Source organism: Balaenoptera ricei, chromosome 3, assembly GCF_028023285.1.
Source record: "Balaenoptera ricei isolate mBalRic1 chromosome 3, mBalRic1.hap2, whole genome shotgun sequence".
NCBI lineage: Eukaryota > Metazoa > Chordata > Mammalia > Artiodactyla > Balaenopteridae > Balaenoptera > Balaenoptera ricei.
In genome coordinates, this window is record NC_082641.1 from 51,229,122 (window position 1) to 51,250,035 (window position 20,914).

General features: G+C 34.6%; 1 protein-coding gene across 7 annotated transcripts in view; it reads left to right on the plus strand.

Moving 5' to 3' along the window:
- The window catches only part of RNF180 (ring finger protein 180), a 286,491-nt gene that overhangs the window by 21,699 nt on the left and 243,878 nt on the right, over positions 1 to 20,914 (plus strand). For 5 of the 7 annotated variants that reach the window (XM_059916459.1, XM_059916460.1, XM_059916458.1 and 2 more), the window contains exon 2: positions 7,593 to 7,727. The exons of 1 other annotated variant lie outside the window; for it this stretch is intronic. In XM_059916459.1, coding sequence (XP_059772442.1) covers positions 7,593 to 7,727 — 135 coding nt within the window. Of the gene's footprint in view, positions 1 to 7,592; positions 7,728 to 20,914 lie in introns of those variants that run through there. One more of the 7 variants, XM_059916463.1, reaches the window with a different exon arrangement.

Here is a 20,914-nt window from a genome sequence, read left to right on the forward strand (position 1 = left end):
TTTTGAATCATCCTTGAATTCCTGAAAATAATCTTGTTTGGCTAAAATGTATTATTCTTTTACATCACTGATGGATTCCATGACTAATATTTTATTTAGGATTTTATCATCTGTGTTCGTAAATAGATTGGTATGTAATTTTCTTTTCTTATACTCTCTTTGTCTAGTTTTATATCTCCTTGTCTAGTGTGTCAAGGTTATGTTTTGTTTGCAGAGCTCATCTTCCTTTTATATTTTCTGGCCACCACAATTATATAAGTTACAAAGATTATCCATTTCTTAAAGAGTTGGAAAAATTTGCCAGTTAGATCATTTTTGCCTGGACCCCCCCCCCCTATTTTTTATGAGTTTTGGAGAAGATATTTGAGGTCTATTTCAATTTTTAAAGTCTTTTTGGTTTATTCTTATTTTCTAATTTTAGATAAATTTTAGTAGTTTATATTTTGTCCACTTCATCTCAAGTTTAAATCCATGAATAAAAAGAAGGTGAGCAAACCTTGGAGACCCAGGAGTGTAGAATTTGACCTGTGCCAAATGCTGATTTTTACCATAAAAAAGTTGTAAGTAGCAAAAGGCAGATGAAGGAATGAAACGTCTTTGTGTAGATTATAATTCCAGTAGTTGGCTTTATAGAAAATTTCATAAATTGTTATAAACTTTGTTATAAATATATTTCTCCATGGGGACCCACCTATCCTTCTTAGATATTTTAAAGGATATTGGTGGAAAATAAGATTTTCATAGGCAACATTTTTGGGACAGCTGTTTTGCTGAACTGAAGTAGCAGTTCTCAAAATGTGGCCCACACCCCCTGGTGGACCACAGAGAGTCAGGTCAAACTATTCTTGGTAATACTAAGATGTTATTTGCCTTTTCTGCTCTGTTAACATTTTCATTAATCATGGAAAAGCAACAGAGAGTAAAACTTCTTGTCCTTTAGCAGAATCAAGGCAGTGGTGACAAACAGTATTAGTAGCCATTTTATTCTTCACTGCCATACTCATGCAGTTAAAAAAAAACCCTGGGCTTCCCTGGTGACACAGTGGTTAAGAATCCGCCTGCCAATGCAGAGGCCATGGGTTCGAGCCCTGGTCCGGGAAGATCCCACAAGCCGCAGAGCAGCTAAGCCCATGTGCCAGAACTACTGAGCCTGCGCTCTAGAGCCCGCAAGCCTAGAGCCTGTGCTCCACAACAAGAGAAGCCACTGCAATGAGAAGCCTGCACGCCACAACCAAGGGTAGCCCTCGCTGCAACTAGAGAAAGCCCGCACGCAGCAACAAAGACCCAACGCAGCCAAAAATAAATAAATAAATAAATATAAATTTATTTTTAAAAAAACCGTTTATTGAAGCAGTAAATAATATTGATTTTATTAAATCTTTACTCTTCAATACATATATTTGTAATATTCCATGTGAAAAAAAATGGGAAGAATGCATAAAGCACTTCTGTAGTACACTGAATGCTGATGGTGGGTAGTCTTGAAGAAAAGCCCTTGTTCAGTTGTTTTAGTTGAGAGCTGAACTATCCACCTTTCCACAGCACACCATTTTTACTTGAATGACAAACTATGGTTATTCAGACATGGATATTTGGTGATATTTGTGGCAAGTGATAAAATTTGAATTTTAAACAAAAATTAGCACTTTGAAAAACTTGTATCCACTGCTATGAGCTTAACTACTGCCCGATAATTAAAGAAGTTTTGGGTGAGGTTGGTGGTAATGTTAACAAATGTGACTTTTTTGATATTTTGTAATGAAATAGGTCAATATTTGAGAGGTATGCATAACTCAGCCAAATGTTACTTTACATATGCCCGCTGTGTTGAGGAAATACTAGAAAGTGACAGGAATATCAGGATAAGTAGTGAAGTATGGCAAGAGGAAATCTGTGAGCGGGCAATATGGAGAAAATCAAGCAGATATTAGCAGCTAGCTTGGTCCGAGAGACCAAGCTTTGGCAGGAGCCAAGAAAGTTACCATAACAGAGACTGTGACATAGGTGGGAAGAACTAGGGCCCAAGGGAGCACCCCATTTTAGAAAAACGCATGTATCTGATCTGATGAGAACTGGAGTAAGAGATGAGGAACAGGATTTGGAAGAAAAGCAGACTACTATACCTGAATTTCTTAGACCTTATCAGTCTGTAAGTTGCACCACAGTCCTATGAACAGTAATACCAGAATTTTATAGTTTGTTATTTGCATTTGTTGCCTCAGAACACAGCACTCTCTGCAGAATCCTTCCAAGTATTTCCGAGCATTGTGAGACATTCATATGTGTTCAGCAGTAAGTTCATTTTCATGTTGTTTTACTGTTTCCCAAGGTCACTCCTCTGTTTGCTTTGATAGTTCTCTAGTTGCTGCCCCCAGGTCCTCAGAGTGTTAAAGCCATTTGGTGTATCTGCTCAAAATTGTTTAGACCCCAACAAAAAACAGGATTTTCAGTTGTTTACTTATACAGCTTCTTTTTTTCTAGAACCCATACTAGTGTCTAGGGAGCTGGAGTTAGGGATGGATTTGAGTTAGCGTCTGACAACCAGGCTGTATTCAAATCAGTTCAAAGACTACCATTTTGTTAATAGGTTCATTTACCATGTTTGACGTCTTCTTTTAGCATAAATTCTCTGAAAGAAGCCACCTCAGATGTCCTATAAATATATCACTGTAGTGTAGTCTCCAGTTCTCCTTTCAAGTTCAGATATGTATAAACACAGCTTTATTTCTTCCCTTGGGCTCCTCACATCCCTTGCTAAAGGACTTGTATTTGGTTTGCCCCGCTGGTTAAGCAGGCATACTTAGTAATTGGTATGGGAAAAAGAATTTTTGTAAGTTGAGCTGCCAGATCTCGTTGATTTGATTTCAGCGAACACTCGTTGACTGTCATTTTGGTGCCAGGTACAATATTTGATTGTAAAAATGCAGCTTTGAATAGAACATGGTGCTTTTTAGGACCTCACCATTAAATTAATAGGACACATAACACATATAAGTGTAATACAACTTGATTAGTGCTACTGTAGAGGTACATGCAAAGTTCCATGGGAACACAGAAGAGGGAGGAAGTGTAGTTTTCTGGGGAGCATCTGTAAAAGAAAATTTTGAGCTCAGCCTTAAAGGATGAAAAGTATTTCTTAAATAAGTCAAAGGAAAAGGAAGTGATATTACAGGAAGAGAGAACAGCAGATTTGAAAGTGGGAAAGCAGAAAAAAGTATTTTTAGGGAAATGCACAAAGATCTGCATACTATTGGTGTGGAGTGTTCATGGAGGGGACACCAAGACTTGAGAGCTAGTTAAGAGTTGGATTTTAAAAGTGTAAAGGGCCTTTTTGTTTTTTAAAGAGGAAAGACTAAATGATCTTTTTATTCTCTTTGTAGAAAACACTGCAAAGTTGTCATATGAAGAGGCAATCAAAACGTATGCAGCTAAAAATATAGTGAAAAAATATAGAGGATTATACAAGTATGTCAGGACAGTTAAGTGGTAAAAAATATTATGACTTTTTAAAAATTTTGAGTTTTTAATGTATGCGGTAAAAGGTTTTTTATTTTGCATTTTATTTATTTATTTTTTAACATCTTTATTGGAGTATAATTGCTTTACAATGGTGTGTTAGTTTCTGCTTTATAACAAAGTGAATCAGTTATACATATACATATGTTCCCATATCTCTTCCCTCTTGCATCTCCTTTGAAATAGTTGTAGGTTCAATTGTGAATTGTGAATTATAGATTCATGGAGCAATCCTGTATACCCTTCAAACAATCTACTTTATTCAGATTTTACCAGTTACATGTACTCATGTGTGTGTGTATTTAGTTATATGTGATTTTATCACATGTGTAGATTCACGTGAGCAACACCACAATCAGATACAGAACGGTTCCATCGCAAGAATCCCTTGTGCTACCTAAAGGACCTTTTTTGACATCTTAAGAAGCTTAGACTGTATTTTTTTTATTGAAGTATAGTTGATTTACAATGTTATATTAGTTTCAGGTGTACAACATAGTGATTCAGTATTTTTACAGATTATACTTTATTTAAAGTTATTATACAATAATGGCCATATTTCCCTGTGCTGTACAACATATCCTTGTTGCTTATCTATTTTATACATACTGGTTCATAGCTCTTAATCCCATACCCCTATCTTGCCCCTCTCCTTTTCCCTCTCCACACTGGTAACCACTAGTTTGTTCTCTATACCTGTGAGTCTGTTTCTATTTTGTTATATACATTTATCTGTTTTATTTTTTAGATTCCGCATATAAGTGGTAGCATATTTGTCTTTCTCTGTCGACCTATTCCACTAAGCTTAATACTCTCCAGGTCTATCCATGTTGTTGCAAATGGAGCTTAGACTGTATTCTGTCCCTCAGAGTGTGATCTTCAGATCACCTGTTACAGAATCACCTAGTTGCTTGTTAAATATGCAGAATCCCACCCTAGAAACATTGAATTAGAATTCCTGGGACTGCGGCCCTGTGACATACGTTTAAATAAACTCCCCAGGTGCTTCTTATACCATACCTATGAGGACATGAATGTGAGCTGACCTCTGAGTGATGAGAAGAGAGCCAACCATGCAAAGACCTGGGGCGAGGAGGTCTAGACAGGTGCTGTCCAGTAGGAGTATAATACAAGCCAGATATGTAATTTAAAAATTTACAGTAGCCACATTCAAAAAGTAAAAAGAAACGTGAAATTAATTTTTACAATATATTTTATTTAACTCAGTATATTAAAAATTTGATTTCAGCATGAAATAAATATGAAAACTATTAAGATATTTAACATTCTTTTTTCTACACAGTATTCAAAATTCAGTGTATATTTTACCCTTACTGTGCATCTCAGTTCAGATTAGCCACATTTCGAGCGCTTAATAACACATCTAACAAGTGGCTACCGTACAGGTTAGACAGAGCGAACAGCCAGTACAAAGACCCTAAAGGAGATGCATGTAGAGATAGCATTTGACATTCAGAATTTGAAAATATTGGTCTTAGAGCTTTGGAATAAGATCAAACTAGATGTATAGATTTAAAAATCATTGCCATAAAAGAGTTGTCACACAGAGTATAATTCTCAGTGATTCTCAGTGAAAACTTATTAGAATCACCAATAGGGCTTTTTCTAACTACATGCTTGCACTCCAAGAGGGCATGGAACAGCCCTGAGGGGAGGGGAGAAGTGGGGAGGTGTGTATGGATCTCAGGGAAGGGGAGAACATAGGCGGATATGGAGTTTCTCCCTTGTTGATTCCGATGTGATCCCTCCCTGCAATCCCCATTCCTGGTTGAGAACCATTGGTGTTTAAAAGGGAGATGAGGATAGAAGATACTAGGAAGACTACTGAGAGATGAAAGGAGCGCTAATGAAGCTAAGGAGGGGAGCATCAACAATGGTGAAAGCAGGGGGAGGTCACAACACTTGCAAATTAAGATATTATTGATGATCATTGAGGACAAAGCTTAAGTAGAGTGGCAACTGGGCTGAGGATGGGTTCTGAAGATGTCAGTGGAGACTGAACTGCTGCCTAGCACCTGAAGGTCAGACAGAGCTAGATAGGTTGCAAGAGGGGCATGCTGTGCCCTTCCAGGCAGAATTCTTCAAATCCTTCCTTTAAATTTGGTTGAAGTCCATCTATGTTCCCTCTCTTGTCCCTTCAGCTGTTACATCTTAATTAATTGTTTGTGTATTAACACAGCCTGTCTTCACCCTGACCACACTATAGAATCACCTGGGGAACTTTTTAATAAAAAGTACCCATTCCTAACTCCCTCCCCATTTCAGAATAAGTCAAAATTTCTAAGAGTGGGGCCTGGCCTAGGCATCACTATTTTGTAAAGCTTCTCAAGTTATTCTATGAGCTAGGGTAGAAAACTATTGATCTATAGCATAGTGAGTTCTGTGACGGAAAATAAGTTTTACTCATCTTTGTGCCCCCAGAGTTTGACTCATTGTGTGGCATATGGTTAGCTCTCAGTAAATGTTTGTTGAATAAATGAAATATTAAAGATCTAACACATGAGGAAATGTGGCCAGGGAGCTAAGCAGGCCCTTGTGGACAGCTTAATAGAATAACATTTCTTTTCTTTATAATGAGTAGTTACCAGGCAGGTTATTAAATACACTGCACCTATTTTGGAATCCTTATTAGTATGAAACTGTTTTCCCAAATTGGTCTGAATCACAATACTGACATAAAATCTCAAGTATAAAAATAGACTAAAAAATTGGTAGGGTTATTATCTAAGTCTTTGCACATAGCACAAGATGTAGTATAGTTAACTGTTCCACTGAATATAATATACAACAGAAATTAATGCATTTAGGATACAGGATTTTTCCCATTAATTTGAAGTAATTTTTTTTTATTGGAGTACAGTTGCTTTACAATGTTGTGTTAGTTTCTACTGTACAGCAAAGCGAGTCAGCTATACGTATACATATATCCCCTCTTTTTTGGATTTCCTTCCCATTTAGGTCATCGCAGACCATTGAGTAGAGTTCCCTGTGCTATACAGTAGGTTCTCATTAGTTATCTATTTTATACATAGTATCAATAGTGTATATATGTCAATCCCCATCTCCCAATTCATACCACCCCCCTTTACCCCTTGGTGTTCATACGTTTGTTCTCCACGTCTGTGTCTGTATTTCTGCTTTGCGAATAAGATCATCTATACCATTTTTTTAGATTCCACATATATGCGTTAGTAAACGATATTTGTTTTTCTCTTTCTGACTTACTTCACTCTGTATGACAGTCTCTAGGTCCATCCACGTCTCTGCAAATGACCTGATTTCGTTTCTTTTAATGGCTGAGTAATATTCCATTGTGCATATGTACACATCTTCCTTATCCATTCCTCTGTTGATGGACATTTAGGTTGCTTCCATGTTCTGCCTATTGTGAATAGTACTGCAATGAAATTGGGGTGCATATGTCTTTTTGAATTATGGTCTTCTCTGGGTATATGCCCAGTAGTAGGATTGCTGGGTCATATGGTAGTTCTATTTTTAATTTCTTAAGGAACTTCCATACTGTTCTCCATAGTGGTTGTATCAATTTACATTCCCATCAACAGTGCAAGAGGGTTCCCTTTTCTCCAGAATGATGGCCATTCTGACCCGTGTGAAGTAATTACTTCTAATTTTCACAGAATTAACTACAACTCAGTAAATCCTGTTATATTTAAAATTTAATGCTGTGGCTATTCAAAACATCCTATTTGTAAGAATATTTATAGTTCTTTGTTGTGACTTTTAAAGTTACTGGAGTAACTTATTTAACTGTTCTTACCTTTTACCACTTTTAGTGAGAACAGATGGAAAGAAATAGACAAAATGTTCTGCAAAAATAAAATAAGCTGGTAGTCACTAATATAATGCATTATTATCAGAATTAATCCTGGATATAGTTTATAGAGCACCCCTAGCCTAAGACTAGTAGATACCTCAATAAATGATAATTCTCTTCTTTCTGGTCCTCATGTAGCTAATGCTGTTCAAAGGGTTTAGAAAATCAAGTTTAATCTGACACGGTTTAACATTCTAAAAATGCATTACTTTTCCCACAGATGAAGAGAAGTAAAGAATTGATAACTAAAAATCATAATCAAGAAGAAATAAGTATTCTTCGTTGTTGGAAATGTAGAAAATGCATAGCAGGTTCTGGTTGTTTCATGGAATGTCTTGAGCATCAAGTGACTAAGGTGAGTCTTGCTAACTGTATAATCATCAAATAATTTCCTAGTATAGGAATGCTGGGGGCACACCTACACATGCACACATATCCCTCTGCACCTGACTTAGCTTTTACCTTATTTTACCTGATCCACTGAAAACATTTCAAAGTGGTATTCGAAAGGCATCCCACCTTCCACAGTTATAATTAAGTTTACCTCTAGCTGCTGACATTAACATGACCTTAAAGTTTTAAGTGCAGGATCACAAACATAGGTTGAAGATAATAGTCCATGTTTATTTTATCCCCACCATGAGTGAACTTAGTCATCACCACACAATTAAATTCAAGATCATATTAAAAAATAGAAAACCTATTTTTATATGTATATAAAAACATATACATATATATAAACATATATATATACATATACATATTATATATATAGTATTCAGTATGGGCCTAAAAGGGAAAGTTCATGTATAATTTAAAAGTCAATAGAAAAACCTGAATAATATTTAAAAGCATTTAATTGGTTGTCCTGGTAAAAGTAAATGTTTTTTAAAAAACAGATAAAATCCCTAAACTTCTCTAAAAGCAATATGCAAGAGGCAATATCAAAGAGGTCCAAACCAGATAGTAATCCATGCACTTTACAGGGAATTCTCAATTCAGCAGAGAGAGTGGATGTAATTGTTTTCTTCCCCTTCTTTGAGAGACTGTTTGTTTTGTTTAATTTTTTCCTCAGCCACATTTGATCATGATTATTTCCTATCCACTCTAACAGATTAGCCAGCTTGAACTGATAATAGTGGAAGACTTTGACTGCATACTTACTACATGGCAGATACTTTTTTTTTTAACATCTTTTAAAAACTGAAAAAACATTTTAATTGGAGGAAAAAATCTTTTCATGCTGAGTATTTTATTGGGTGTAATTTATAAAGTAAAAAAAAAAATGTATACAGCTTGATAAATTTTTTTCAGCCCTGCTACGAATCAGATCAAGATATACAATATTTTCATCACCCCAGAAAGTTGTTTTGCCCTTTTCCAGGCAATACTCCCCTCTCACAAGACAACCACTATATTGATGTCTATCACCATAGACTAGTTTGGCCTGTTCCTGACCTTCATTCTAATGGAATCATATAGCATATATGCTTTTGCACCTGACTTATTTTGCTCAGCATAATGTTTTAAAGGCTCATTTATGTTTCGTGTTATGTAGTTTGCTTCCTCTTTCCTGAGTAGTATGCCATTTATGAATATACCAAAATTTATCAATTTTTTCTGCTGATGGACATTTGAATTTCTAGTTTTGGGTTATGAATAAAACTGCTATCAGTATTCTTGTAAAAGACTTTATGTGTTTGTGTTTTGTTATTTCTTTTTGATATATACATAGGAATGAATTTGGGGGGGGGGGTCATAGAGTAGGTGTATTTTAAGTTTTTTAGAAACTGCTAGTAGTTTTCCAAAGTGAATGTTCACTTCCAGCAGCAGTGATGAGAATTCCAGTTGCTCTACACCTTTTTTCTACAGGTGGTATTTTCAGACTTTGTAATTTTAGACATGCTGGTAGATGTATAGTGGTATATCATTATAGTTTTAATTTGCTTTTTCCTAGTGATAATGATGTCCAGTACCTTTTTTTATGCTTATTAGTTAGGCATTGTTTTGAATGTTTTATATTATTCATTCCTTATAGCATAAGGATAGAAGGATAGATTATCTTGAAGGAGATAATCTATCCTCTCAATTTTATAGATAAGGGAACTGAGGCACAGAAGATTAAATAAATTGCCTCAGATTACACTTTTACCAGCAGTGCAGTTACAGTTGAACCTGACAGTGAGGGTCCTGAGCTTGTGCACCTCACCCCACACTCTCTTTACTGCCTTTGCTCCTCCATCAGGGTATTATGCAATGTCACACCTTCTCAATAAGCAAGAGAAGTTCAAACACTGCTCTAGGATGTAATGGGATAGGTTGTAGAAGAGAGTGATACAGTATTGAAAAAACATTCTGGTCCTCTAGGAGCTTTAAACTCTAGTTGAAAATAGGCCAAGCAGTGTAGCCTGATTTGATAAGTACTGTAACAGAGGAATGTAAGCAAATGTTGCCTGGGCTAGTCATAGTCACAGAGGTTTCCCAAAGGAGATTGTGAAATCTATGTATGTATTTTTTTTTTTTACAGATTTTTAAGTATAATTTGTAAACCATAAAATTTATTTATTGTAAGAATACAATTCAATGATAATAGTTTTAAAATCTTTCTCTTACCTCAGAACGTTTCCTTAGGCCCATTTGCCCTGTTTCCAAGCCCAGCCTTGGGCAACCACTGATTTGCTTTCTGTCACCATAGTTTTATATATAAAATAAAATGTTTATGTATATACATAATAAAATATATATATAATTATTGAAACTAACTTATAAAATAAAAATATATTTATTAAAAATAATAGATATAAAATGCATATTTACATAAATATATTATTTAAATATTTTTATATTTATATAAAATAATGTATATAAAGGTATATATATTATATGCATGTAAAATAAAACATACATATATAAAGCCTGTTAAAAACCTGCTTGAGGAATAATTCAATATCATTGTTAAGTCTAGGGGGAAGGAGGAGTATACAATTAGAGAGGGATCCTGAGGGGGCTTCTAAAGTAGTGGTAATGTTGTACTTATTAAGCTGGGTGGTGGGTGTATTGGTATTTGCTTCTCTTTAAGTATTTCTTTGAAATATACAAACCTATTTTACATTTATAAATACATACATTTGATATAAATATTAAAGATGAACTTAGAAGCATCTGTTTTAATTAAAGGAAACAATAAAATAAAATATTGGAATCTAAAAGTAATTTATCAGATGCTATGCTGAAAGAATGCTAAATTTATCACCTATCAAATCATCTTAATTTATTACCTATTTAACAATATAATTTAAAATGTATCTGTGTATAAAATAAGTGTTTTTCTTGTTTCTGGAAGTGTTTTGTTTTTCTACTTTCTGTAAATGGAATCACAACATAGGTGGGTATTCTTCTGGTTGCTGCTTTTACTTAATATCAGCATGTAGTGCAGCTCCAGTTTTTCACTTTTGTGTAGTATTCCAGCGTATTAATATATCACAATTTATAATTCACTCTACCATTGAGTTAAATCTAGTTGTTTTGCTCTTACAAGCCATGCTACTTGTCCATATCTTGACAAACATAGGCAGGAGTATATTACTGGAAATGGAGTTGTATGTTGCAGGATATGTGATTCTTCACCTTTACTGGGCAATGCTAAGTTGTTTTCAAATGACAGTCCCATGAGCAGCAGTTAAACATTGCTGTGATTCCACATCTTTGCCAACATTTAACATCTTTTCATTGTTTAAGGCTGTTTGTGTTTTCTGTGAAATGTCTTTTTTTCCTTGCCTGTTTTTCTATTATGTAGCTTTGATTTCTGGAAGCTCTTTATGTACTCTGAATACTAATTATTTGTTGGTTATTGTATTGCAAATTTCTTTTGCCAGTTTGTATAACTTGTATTTCACTCTTTGTGGTATCTTTTGATGAACAGAATTTGTAAAATAATGTAGATAAATTTATTAATCATCTCCTTTATGTTCTGTACTTTTTGTTTAAGAAATTCTTCAGTACCCTGAGGAGAAGATTTTTTCCTTTCCTTCTACTGAATACCAAAGTTGAGATAGGCAACTTTCCTTCTTTGTCCTTCTGAGCAACAGGTTTATTTCTCATTCACCCTTATACTGATATTATAACCCAGCTTTATGTAGGAGTTCCCTCTTATAGTCTCCCGACCCTGAGCAAACCCTGGACTTTGTCTCCTGTCTTCCTCACCCCATGCAGGTGTGAAATGGCCCTCAGAAGAACATGAGGAAATAGCATCCACAGCTGTTGGCTCCAGAACCACACTTGTTTAGCCCTTACCAATGCCAGGAAATGGAAGTCTCACACGCTGCCTCTTAGTCCACACAAAACTAGGAACTGGACATTGGAATCACTAACTTTTGCCGCAGACTATCTAAGTACCTTCAAAGCCAAGCTTGCTAGAAGAAACAGCACAAATATACTCATCACTTCTGCTTTCATAGTACTGAACAGTGTATCAGCTTGGGGAAAGCTAGGTCATGTGTGGAACTTGAGCTGTAAGGGAATCTGGGACATTTGAGCTTTAGTTTTCCAGCCACTGGCATATGGTAAGGCATGTGACTGGGAATTTAGAATGGAATTTTGAGACAGTCTACAATGTCCACAGGGACAAAAGGGGACTCCTACTCTACCTTCAGGCCTGAGATACATGAAATGTGGGCCAGAACCAAAACCAAAAGCAAAAAATAACAATGAAAACAGTAAAACCAGAAAATAACAAATTGGTCTCCGTTTGTGAAGTCTGGTGGGGTGGGCAGAGGTGGTGTCCTCCGCTGCGGCAGAGGTGGTGTCCTCCGCTTTCACTTCTTAGTCCGTTTTGACACAGTTTGGGGCACGTCAAGTTTATGTGGCCTAAAAGGACATTTAAAAAGAGATTTCTGGAAGGCTGCTGGTTCTATGGATATGGGATTCAGAGTAGAGATCTGAACTAAAAGTGTGGATTTGGGAGTCATGAGCATTTAAGTGGTGAGTCAAGCTGTGAAAGTAGATGAGATCACCATGCAGAGTGTGACTGGAGTGAGAAAGAAGAGGGCCTAGGAACATTTAAGGGATGGACAGGAAAAAAAAATCACAAAGTAGGAAAAAAAGAGTAGTAAGAAAGATAGGATTGAAAATCAGGATACGGTGTTATGGAAGTCAAGGGATGAATATCTTCCAGAAAGAGGGATTCATTAGTAATATTGAACGTTGTAGCGAGACATAGAAGACCAGATACTGCCTTTAATGTGCAGGTTGTACACTGCATAATTCTAGAGGGTGCTAATCTGTGAAAGGTGCCCCCAGATTTGTACAGAAATGGCATACAAACTGCATGGCCAAATGTAGAGACTGAATGAGAATTAAAAGTATGCTTTGGTTTTAGCAAAGAGGAAATCATTGGTCAATGTTCATTGTAGCTGTGAGTCCTAACCACCGAAGTGACTGTATCTGGAGATAGGTCTTTAGGAAGTTTCTAAGGTTAAATCAGGTTATAAGGATGGGACCTTAATCCAGTAAGAAGAAGAGAGAGAGCTCTTTCTCTCTCTGCCCTGTGAGGATACAGCAAGAAGGCAGCTATCTGCAAATTAAGAGGAGAGCTCTCACCAGTACCTGAACATGCTGGCACTTTGATCATAGGCTTCCAGCCTCCAGGATTGTGAAGAATAAATGTCTGTTGTCTAAGCCACCCAGTCTGTGGTATTTTGTTATGCCAGCTCAGATCAACTAAGATATGACAGGCACTGGAAATTCAGTGAAGAGCAGAAGAGAAGTGTTCTGTCCTTGTGAAACTTTCAGGATAGTGTTCAATCATAAATATTAAATTATTAGCTGTGTAAGTGGAAAAAAAGGAAACGTATAGGGAGCCATAAAGATAGGACATAGACATAAGATTGTTGTTGTAAGCGGGAGGCTTTTCTGAGGAAACGACTTGTGTAGAGATACGGTGGATGAGTAGCCAGGACAGTACAAGACAGAGGACCTTCCAAGCTTTGGGACCATCATATTCAAAGGCCCTGTGGTGGAAAGAATGTGATGTATCTCCATGGAACTAGAAGATTTCTATGATTGGAGGGCAGAGATTGAGAGACAGTTTGGCCAGATTTGAGGCTAGAAAGATGGGTGTTGGTTAGATCATTTATGGTCTTGCAAGACAAATTAAGGACTTGGACCTATTTCCTAAAAGCTGGAAAGTCAGTGAAAAGGAGTGACATGACCATTGAATTTTTTAAAAATTATTTTGGCAATTTTGAAAGCATGAAATTAGAAAGGTAGCAAGAATAGATGTAGGGAATGGTCTGCCTTTAAATGAGGCTTTCAGTTTCTCTTTTATTCATTCTGACGTTTGAGTGAAAAAAATTTTCACCCTTGAAGTACGTTCTCAACCTACAAATAGTAAAACCAGGCAGTCCAATAGGATTCGGTTCGTTTATATTTATAACTCTTTAAACATTTAATTAAATAATGTTAATCTAAATGACATTTTTATTACCTGATCTTTTCCCCTGTAGTGTTTATAGCTGATAGCTGCAAATATTTAAATAAACTATATTACTTAAATAATATAGTTGGCTAACTTTTAATGTGTTAGCTAAGGGAATGTTATTACTGATATTGGAAATGTGTTAGTGTTGAACATTTTTCAAAAATTATATAATAATATTATGTCACCTTTTTACATTTAACCTGTTCTGTTCAATTAAAACTCTTAACAATCATGAAATGATAAGAAGATAATGCATACAGTTTGTAATTTTAAAATTAAAGAAGTTCTCTTTGTACACAGTAACTGAAAACATTCTCTACCCTTAAAGAAAAAGCAATATCAATAACAATGCGTTAGCTCCCCCTACTGCTTGAACAAAAGATTTCATTTACAAAATATTTTGTCAACATTTTTCTGACAGTATTAAGTGAAACTGGCTGTTAGTTACTTCTCTTCCTTCACTTCCTCCTTTGCCCACATGATAAACTTGAAACACAAAAACCTGTCTAGTAAGGTTTTAAAAATCCTAATAATATAGTTTTTCTAATTTTCAGTTTATTTTTTCCCAAGGAGATAACCTGACGCCACTACTTTAAAGCCTTTAAATTCCTCAAATGAGGTTGCTTCGTTTAATCATTTATCTTAAAATACATCCATTAAAACTTGTTTTATCACGTATATTTATGTGATTTTTTAAAAAATTAAGTGACTGTAGACTTTATAGTTTGATGTCTTATTTTACCTGTAAAATTAAATTGGAAGTAAGTATCATGAATATCATATATATATATGTTTCTAAGACAGTGTGTGTAATTACAGTTGAAGTAGTTGGCAGTCTCATTTATAACTGAGGCCTCTGTGTTTATCCTGGTTTTCTTTGTTTGCCATATCTAATTTTCCGAAAGGGAAACAATACTATACACTCTTAACCCAGCCTTTTATGCTCCTTCCACCAGTATCAATTGCTGTAACTGATTTTTGTCTTTTTTGTTGGCATGAGAGAATGCTTTAACTTTTAAATATTTAGAGAAAAATATGTGCTTGCTTTATGTTAATAGTTCTCAAATCAGGGAGATTGGTTTGGGAGCTGCATATCAGAATCAACTGGAATTTTTTCTAAACCTACCTTTCTTCTGTATAAGTTAGTACATTGTTTTTGGTTAATTTAAAAGTAAGTTATGCTTCCAGTTTTTGTTTGTTTTGTTTTGCTTTTTTTGTAATCCTCTGGAAGAATAGTAGTATCATGCCTTAAAACATACTCAGGCTATGTAAGAAAGATGATTGCCCTATAAAAGATAGTATTGATTTGGTATAGGAAGTAACAGTGGAAGCTTAGTGACTTGAGTTCTGAAGCCAGACTGCCTGGATGGAAATCCTTCCTTTGCTACTTACTGTGTGACCTTGGACAAGTTACATAAAAGTTACTTACTTTCTCTTGTTTCAGTTTCCTTATTTGTAAAATAATAAAACCTTTCAAAGAGTGCCTGGGCTGTAGTAGCACAGTACAAATGCTTGTTACCTGGTAAAAATAAGAAGAATAGGTACATTGTAAAATTTCCTTTACCTACCTAGACATATGACTCCAATGTTTTTTCTCATAAGAATGTTCATAAAACATCTCTAGAATTTATAACAGATAGTGGTTTCTTAGTATAGTGATCAATCTTATGTGACTAAATATCATGATCACTTTATCTGATTAAATGAAATAATGGAATATGCACAATGAAATAGTAAAATGAGATAATACGTGTTAAGGTAAAACACAGTCCCTGGCATATAAATAAGTTTCTTTACTCCCTTTATATGGTCAACACTGTGTCTAGTAATGACCCAATAAATCTTGATAGGTTGATTACCATTAACTTATTTTGACATAATAGTCTATTCTTTGTACCATTGTAGAAATATTTATTTATTTAGCTCATGGATAGACAGAACCTTGAAAAGTCCGAAAAAATTTCGGATCTAATAGTGAAGTAAAGAAGGCTGTATTTGTCAATTCCACTTTGTATTCTCTATGAGAGCCTTTTAAAGAATTCATTAGTTATACTAATCTGCATAACTCTCAGCTCCTAATGGAAGGGGCTAATGTGTACAGGTATTGATGTTTACAAGATTAAGTCTGTTCTTCAAAAAGTAAATTTAGGTAAAGTTACACTGCTAACTTTTAGGGTTAGTTTTATTAGGGTATACTTTTTTTTGGCTGCATTGGGTCTTCGTTGCTGCGCATGGGCTTTCCCTAGTTGCAGTGAGCGGGGGCTACTCTTCGTTGCGGCACGTGGGCTTCTCATTGTGGTGGCTTCTCGTTGCGGAGCAGGGCTCTAGGTGCGCGGGCTTCAGTAGTTGTGGCACGCGGGCTCAGTAGTTGTGGCTCGCGGGCTCTAGAGCACAGGCTCAGTAGTTGTGGCGCATGGGCTTAGTTGCTCCGCGACATGTGGGATCCTCCCAGACCAGGGCTTGAACCCGTGTACCCTGCATGGCAGGCGGATTCTTAACCACTGCACCACCAGGGAAGCCCAAGGGTATAATTTATATGTAATGAAATACACATTTCAGTGAGCTTTGACAAATGTATATGTACTCGTGTACCCACCACCACTGTCAAGAGGTAACAACATTTGGTCTTTTCTAGAGTTTCTTATATATGTAATCATAGAGCATATATTCTTTTATGTCTGGCTTTTTATGCTCAGCATAGTGTTTTTGAAATTGATTCATATTGTTGCATATATCAGTAGTCCATTCCTTTTTATTACTGAGTATTACTTCATTGTATACATTTCACAGTTGTTTATCTACTGTATGGATGCTGTAGTTGTTGATGGACATTTTAGGTGTTTGCAGTTTTGAGCTACAAATCTTTATGTGGACCTATATTTTTATTTTTCTTGGTTACTACTAGGGATTTCTTGGTTTTATGATAAGTACGGGCATAGCTTTTTAAGAAACTGACAAACTGTTTTCTAAAATGACTATATCATTTTGCATTCCCGCTGAAAACGTATGAGTTTCAGTTGCTCTATGTCTTTGTCTGTACTGATATTTCCAGTTCTTTTTGCTTTTTTCTTTCCCTTTTTTTTCTTTTCTTTTTTCCATTTTAGCTCTTGTAATAAATATGTAATGTTGTCTCATTATAGTTTGAATTTGCATTTTTCCAGTGACTGTTATGCCTCTTTTCATGTGATTATCAGACATTAGTATATCTTCTTTTGTGAAATGTCTGTTGAAATTTTATAATCATTTTTTAAATTGTATTTTCTTCTTATTTAGTTGTAAGAGTTCTTTATATATTCTGGCTAAAAAGTTCTTGTCAGATACAGGTTTTGCAAAAATTTTCTTCCAGTCTGCAGTTTGTGTTTTCATTTTCTTAGTGATGACTTTCAAAGAGTAGATGGTTTTAATTTTGATGAAATCCAGTTTATCATTTTTTTCCTTTATGGGTAATGTTTTTGTGTCCTGAGACTACTTTGCCTATCCCCAGGTTTCAAAGATTTTTTTCCTGTTTTCTTCTAGACATTTTGTGGTTATGGCTTTTACTTTTAGGATCCTGATCCATTTTGATTTGTTTTTCATGTGTGTGGTAAGCATTTTTATTATTTTTGTTATTATTATTTTTTTTACTTAATATGGATACTCAGTTGTTCCAGCACCAATTATTGAAAAGTCTATCTTTTCTCATTATCTTGGCATATTTACCAAAAAACAATTAACTAAATTTATATACAGATCTATTTTTTTACTCTATTCCATTGATCTAATAAGTGTTAAAATCAGATAGTGTATGTCTTCTACATTTCTTATTCTGTTGCAAAACTTTTCAGGATGTTTTAGGTCATTTTGCATTTTTTACATAAATTTTACAATGTATTTATCCATTTCTATAAATAAGCCTGCTGGGATTTTGAGTGGGTTGTATTGAATCTATAGGTTAATATGGAAGCAATTGACATCTTAAAAATATCAAACTTTCCATTCTATGAACATGGTATATTTCTTGGTTTTATTAGGTCTTTAATTTTTCTGTATAGTGTTTTGTAGTTTTCAGTGGACAAGTCTTGTATATATTGTGTCAAGTTTATACCTAAGTAGTTCATGGTTTTTTGGTACTATATTAAGTGGTATTTTTTAAATGTTTACTTTCCCATCATTTGTTGTTCCAGAATTGTGGTACACAGAAATTTGTATATTGACATTCTATATTGAAATTGTGCTTATTAATTTAACAGTTTTTATGGTGAATTTCTTAGTATTTTCTTTATATTGTGTTGTCTGTGAATAGAAAAGTTATTTTGTTATTTTTTAAAATTATGCTGAAATACACATAACATAAAATTTACCACTACGGCTATCTAGTACACTTACAATGCTGTGCAACCATCATCACTGTCTAGTTCCAGAACATTCTCATCACCCCATGTGGAAAGCCCATGCTCATTAAGCAGTCACTGCCCATTTCCACCTCCCCCGAACCCCTGGCAATTACTAATATGCTTCCTGTCTCTATGGATTTACTGATTCTGGATATTTAATACAAATGAAATCACACAATATACAGCCTTTTGGTCTGGCTTCTTTCACCCAGCACAGTGTTTTCAAGGTTTATCCATGTTATAGCATGTATCAGTATTTTACCCCTTTTTATGACTGCACATTATTTCATCATAGAGATCTACCACATATTGTTTATACATTTATAAGTTGATGGACATTTGAGTTGTTTCCACCTTTTGACTATTTTCAGTAGTGTTGCTATGAACATTTTTATACAAGTTTTTGTTCAAACACCTGTTTTTTTATTATTTTGGATATACACACAGTAATAGAATTCTTAAGCCAGTTGGTAATTCAATGTTTAACTCATTGAGGAACCACAAAACTATTTTCCACAGTGGCTGCACCATTTACATTCCCACCATAAATGTACAGTGGGTCCAATTTCTCCACACCCTTACCAACCTTTATTTTCTGTTTATTTCATTATTTTTATTTTTTATTATAGCCATCCTAAGTGGGTGTGAAGATGTATCTCATCGTTTTGTTGATTTCTAATCTGTATGTTTTTTATTTCTTTTATTTCTTTTATTTCTTTTTCTTGTCATACTGTACTGACATCAATACAATGTGGACTAGAAAGGTGAGAATGAAGACATTCTGTTCCCCATCTTAAGGTAAAACAGTTATCTTACACCACTGAGTATAAGTTTAGCTAAAGGTTTTTCATAGATACCTTTTATCAGATTGAAAAAGTTTTCTTCCATTTTTAGTTTCTAAGTTTTCATTATGAATGGATGTTGAATTTTATCAAATGATTTTTCCACATATATCAAAATATTTTTTACATTTTTGTTCTGTTTTATATTACTATATTGAGTTATACTGAATGATTTTTGAATGCTATATCAATCTTTCATTCCTGAGATACACACCACTATGTATTCCTCAATTCTTTCAGTAGTGTTTTCTAGTTTATAATGGAGAGATCTTATACATATTGTATTAAATTTATTCCTAAGTTGTTCATGTTTTTTGCTGCTGTTATAATTGATATTTAATAAGTTACCCATTACAATTTTTTGTGGCTAAAGAAATAGAGTTGAATTTGTATATTGACTTTATATCCTGCAAACGTATTATGCTAAACTCACTTTTTAGTTGCTTTTTGTGGATCCCTCAGTATTTTCTACATATATATGATAATCTATTGCTAAATTTTATTAATATTTTATCAAGGATTTTGATGCTTTGTTTAAGAGAGATGTTCGTCTGTGGATGTCTTTTTTTTTCTTTTTTTATTCAAAGTATAGTTAACTTACAATATTTTATTAATTCCATATGTACAACATAGTAATTTGATATTTTTATGTATTATACTTCACATAGTTATTATAAAATATTTACTATACTCCATATGCTGTACATTATGCCCTTGTAACTTATGTATTTTATACCTAGTTGTTTGTACTTCTTAATCCTTTTCACGCATTTTAGCCCTCCTCTTATCCCTCTCCTTTTTGGCAACCACCAGTCTGTTCTCTGTATCTGTGAGTCTGTTACTGTTTTGTTATATTTGTTTGTTTGTTTTGTTTTTTAGATTCCACATGTAAGTGAAAACGTACAGTATTTATCTTTCTCTCTCTGACTTATTTTACTAGCATAATGTCATCAGGTCCATCCATGTTGTCACAGATGGCAGGATTTCATTCTTATTTATGGCTGAGTGACACTCAATTGTGTGTGTGCGTGTGTGTGTGTGTGTGTGTGTGTATACACATACACAAACACATATACCACATTTTCTTTATCCATTGATGGACATTTTTGTTGTTTCCATATTTGACTGTTGTAAGTAATGCTGCTGTAAACATTGGGATGCATATATCTTTTTGAAGTATTGTTTTTGTTTTCTTCAGATAAATGCCCAGAAGTGGAATTACTGGATCGTATGGTAGCACTATTTTTTTTTTTTTGAGGAACCTGCATACTATTTTCAATAGTGGCTGTACCAATTTATATTCCCACCAGCAGTACATGAGGGTTTCCTTTTCTCCTCATCCTTGTCAACATGTGTTATTTCTCATCTTTGTGATGGTAGTCATTCTGACAGGTGTGAGGTGATATCTCATTATGGTTTTGATTTGCATTTCCCTGATGACTAGGGATGTTGAGTTTTTTTCATGTGCCTATTGTCCATCTGTATGTCTTCTTTGGAAAAATGCCTGTTTAGATCCTCTGACCACTTTTTAACTGTATTGTTTGTTCTATTTGATATTTAGTTGTGTGAGTTCTTTATCTATTTTAGATATTAACCCTTTATCAGTTACATCATTTGCAAATATCTTTTCCCATTCATTAAGTTGCCTTTCCATTTTGTTGATGGTTTCCTTCACTGTGTAAAAGCTTTTAAGTTTGATTAGGTCCAATTTGTTTGTTTTCACTTTTGTATTCCATGCTTGAGGAGACAAATTCAAAGAAAATATTGCTAAGACCAGTGTCAAAGACCATACTGCCTATGTTTTCTTCTAGGAGTTTTGTGGTTTCAGGTCTTACATTTTGGTTTTTAA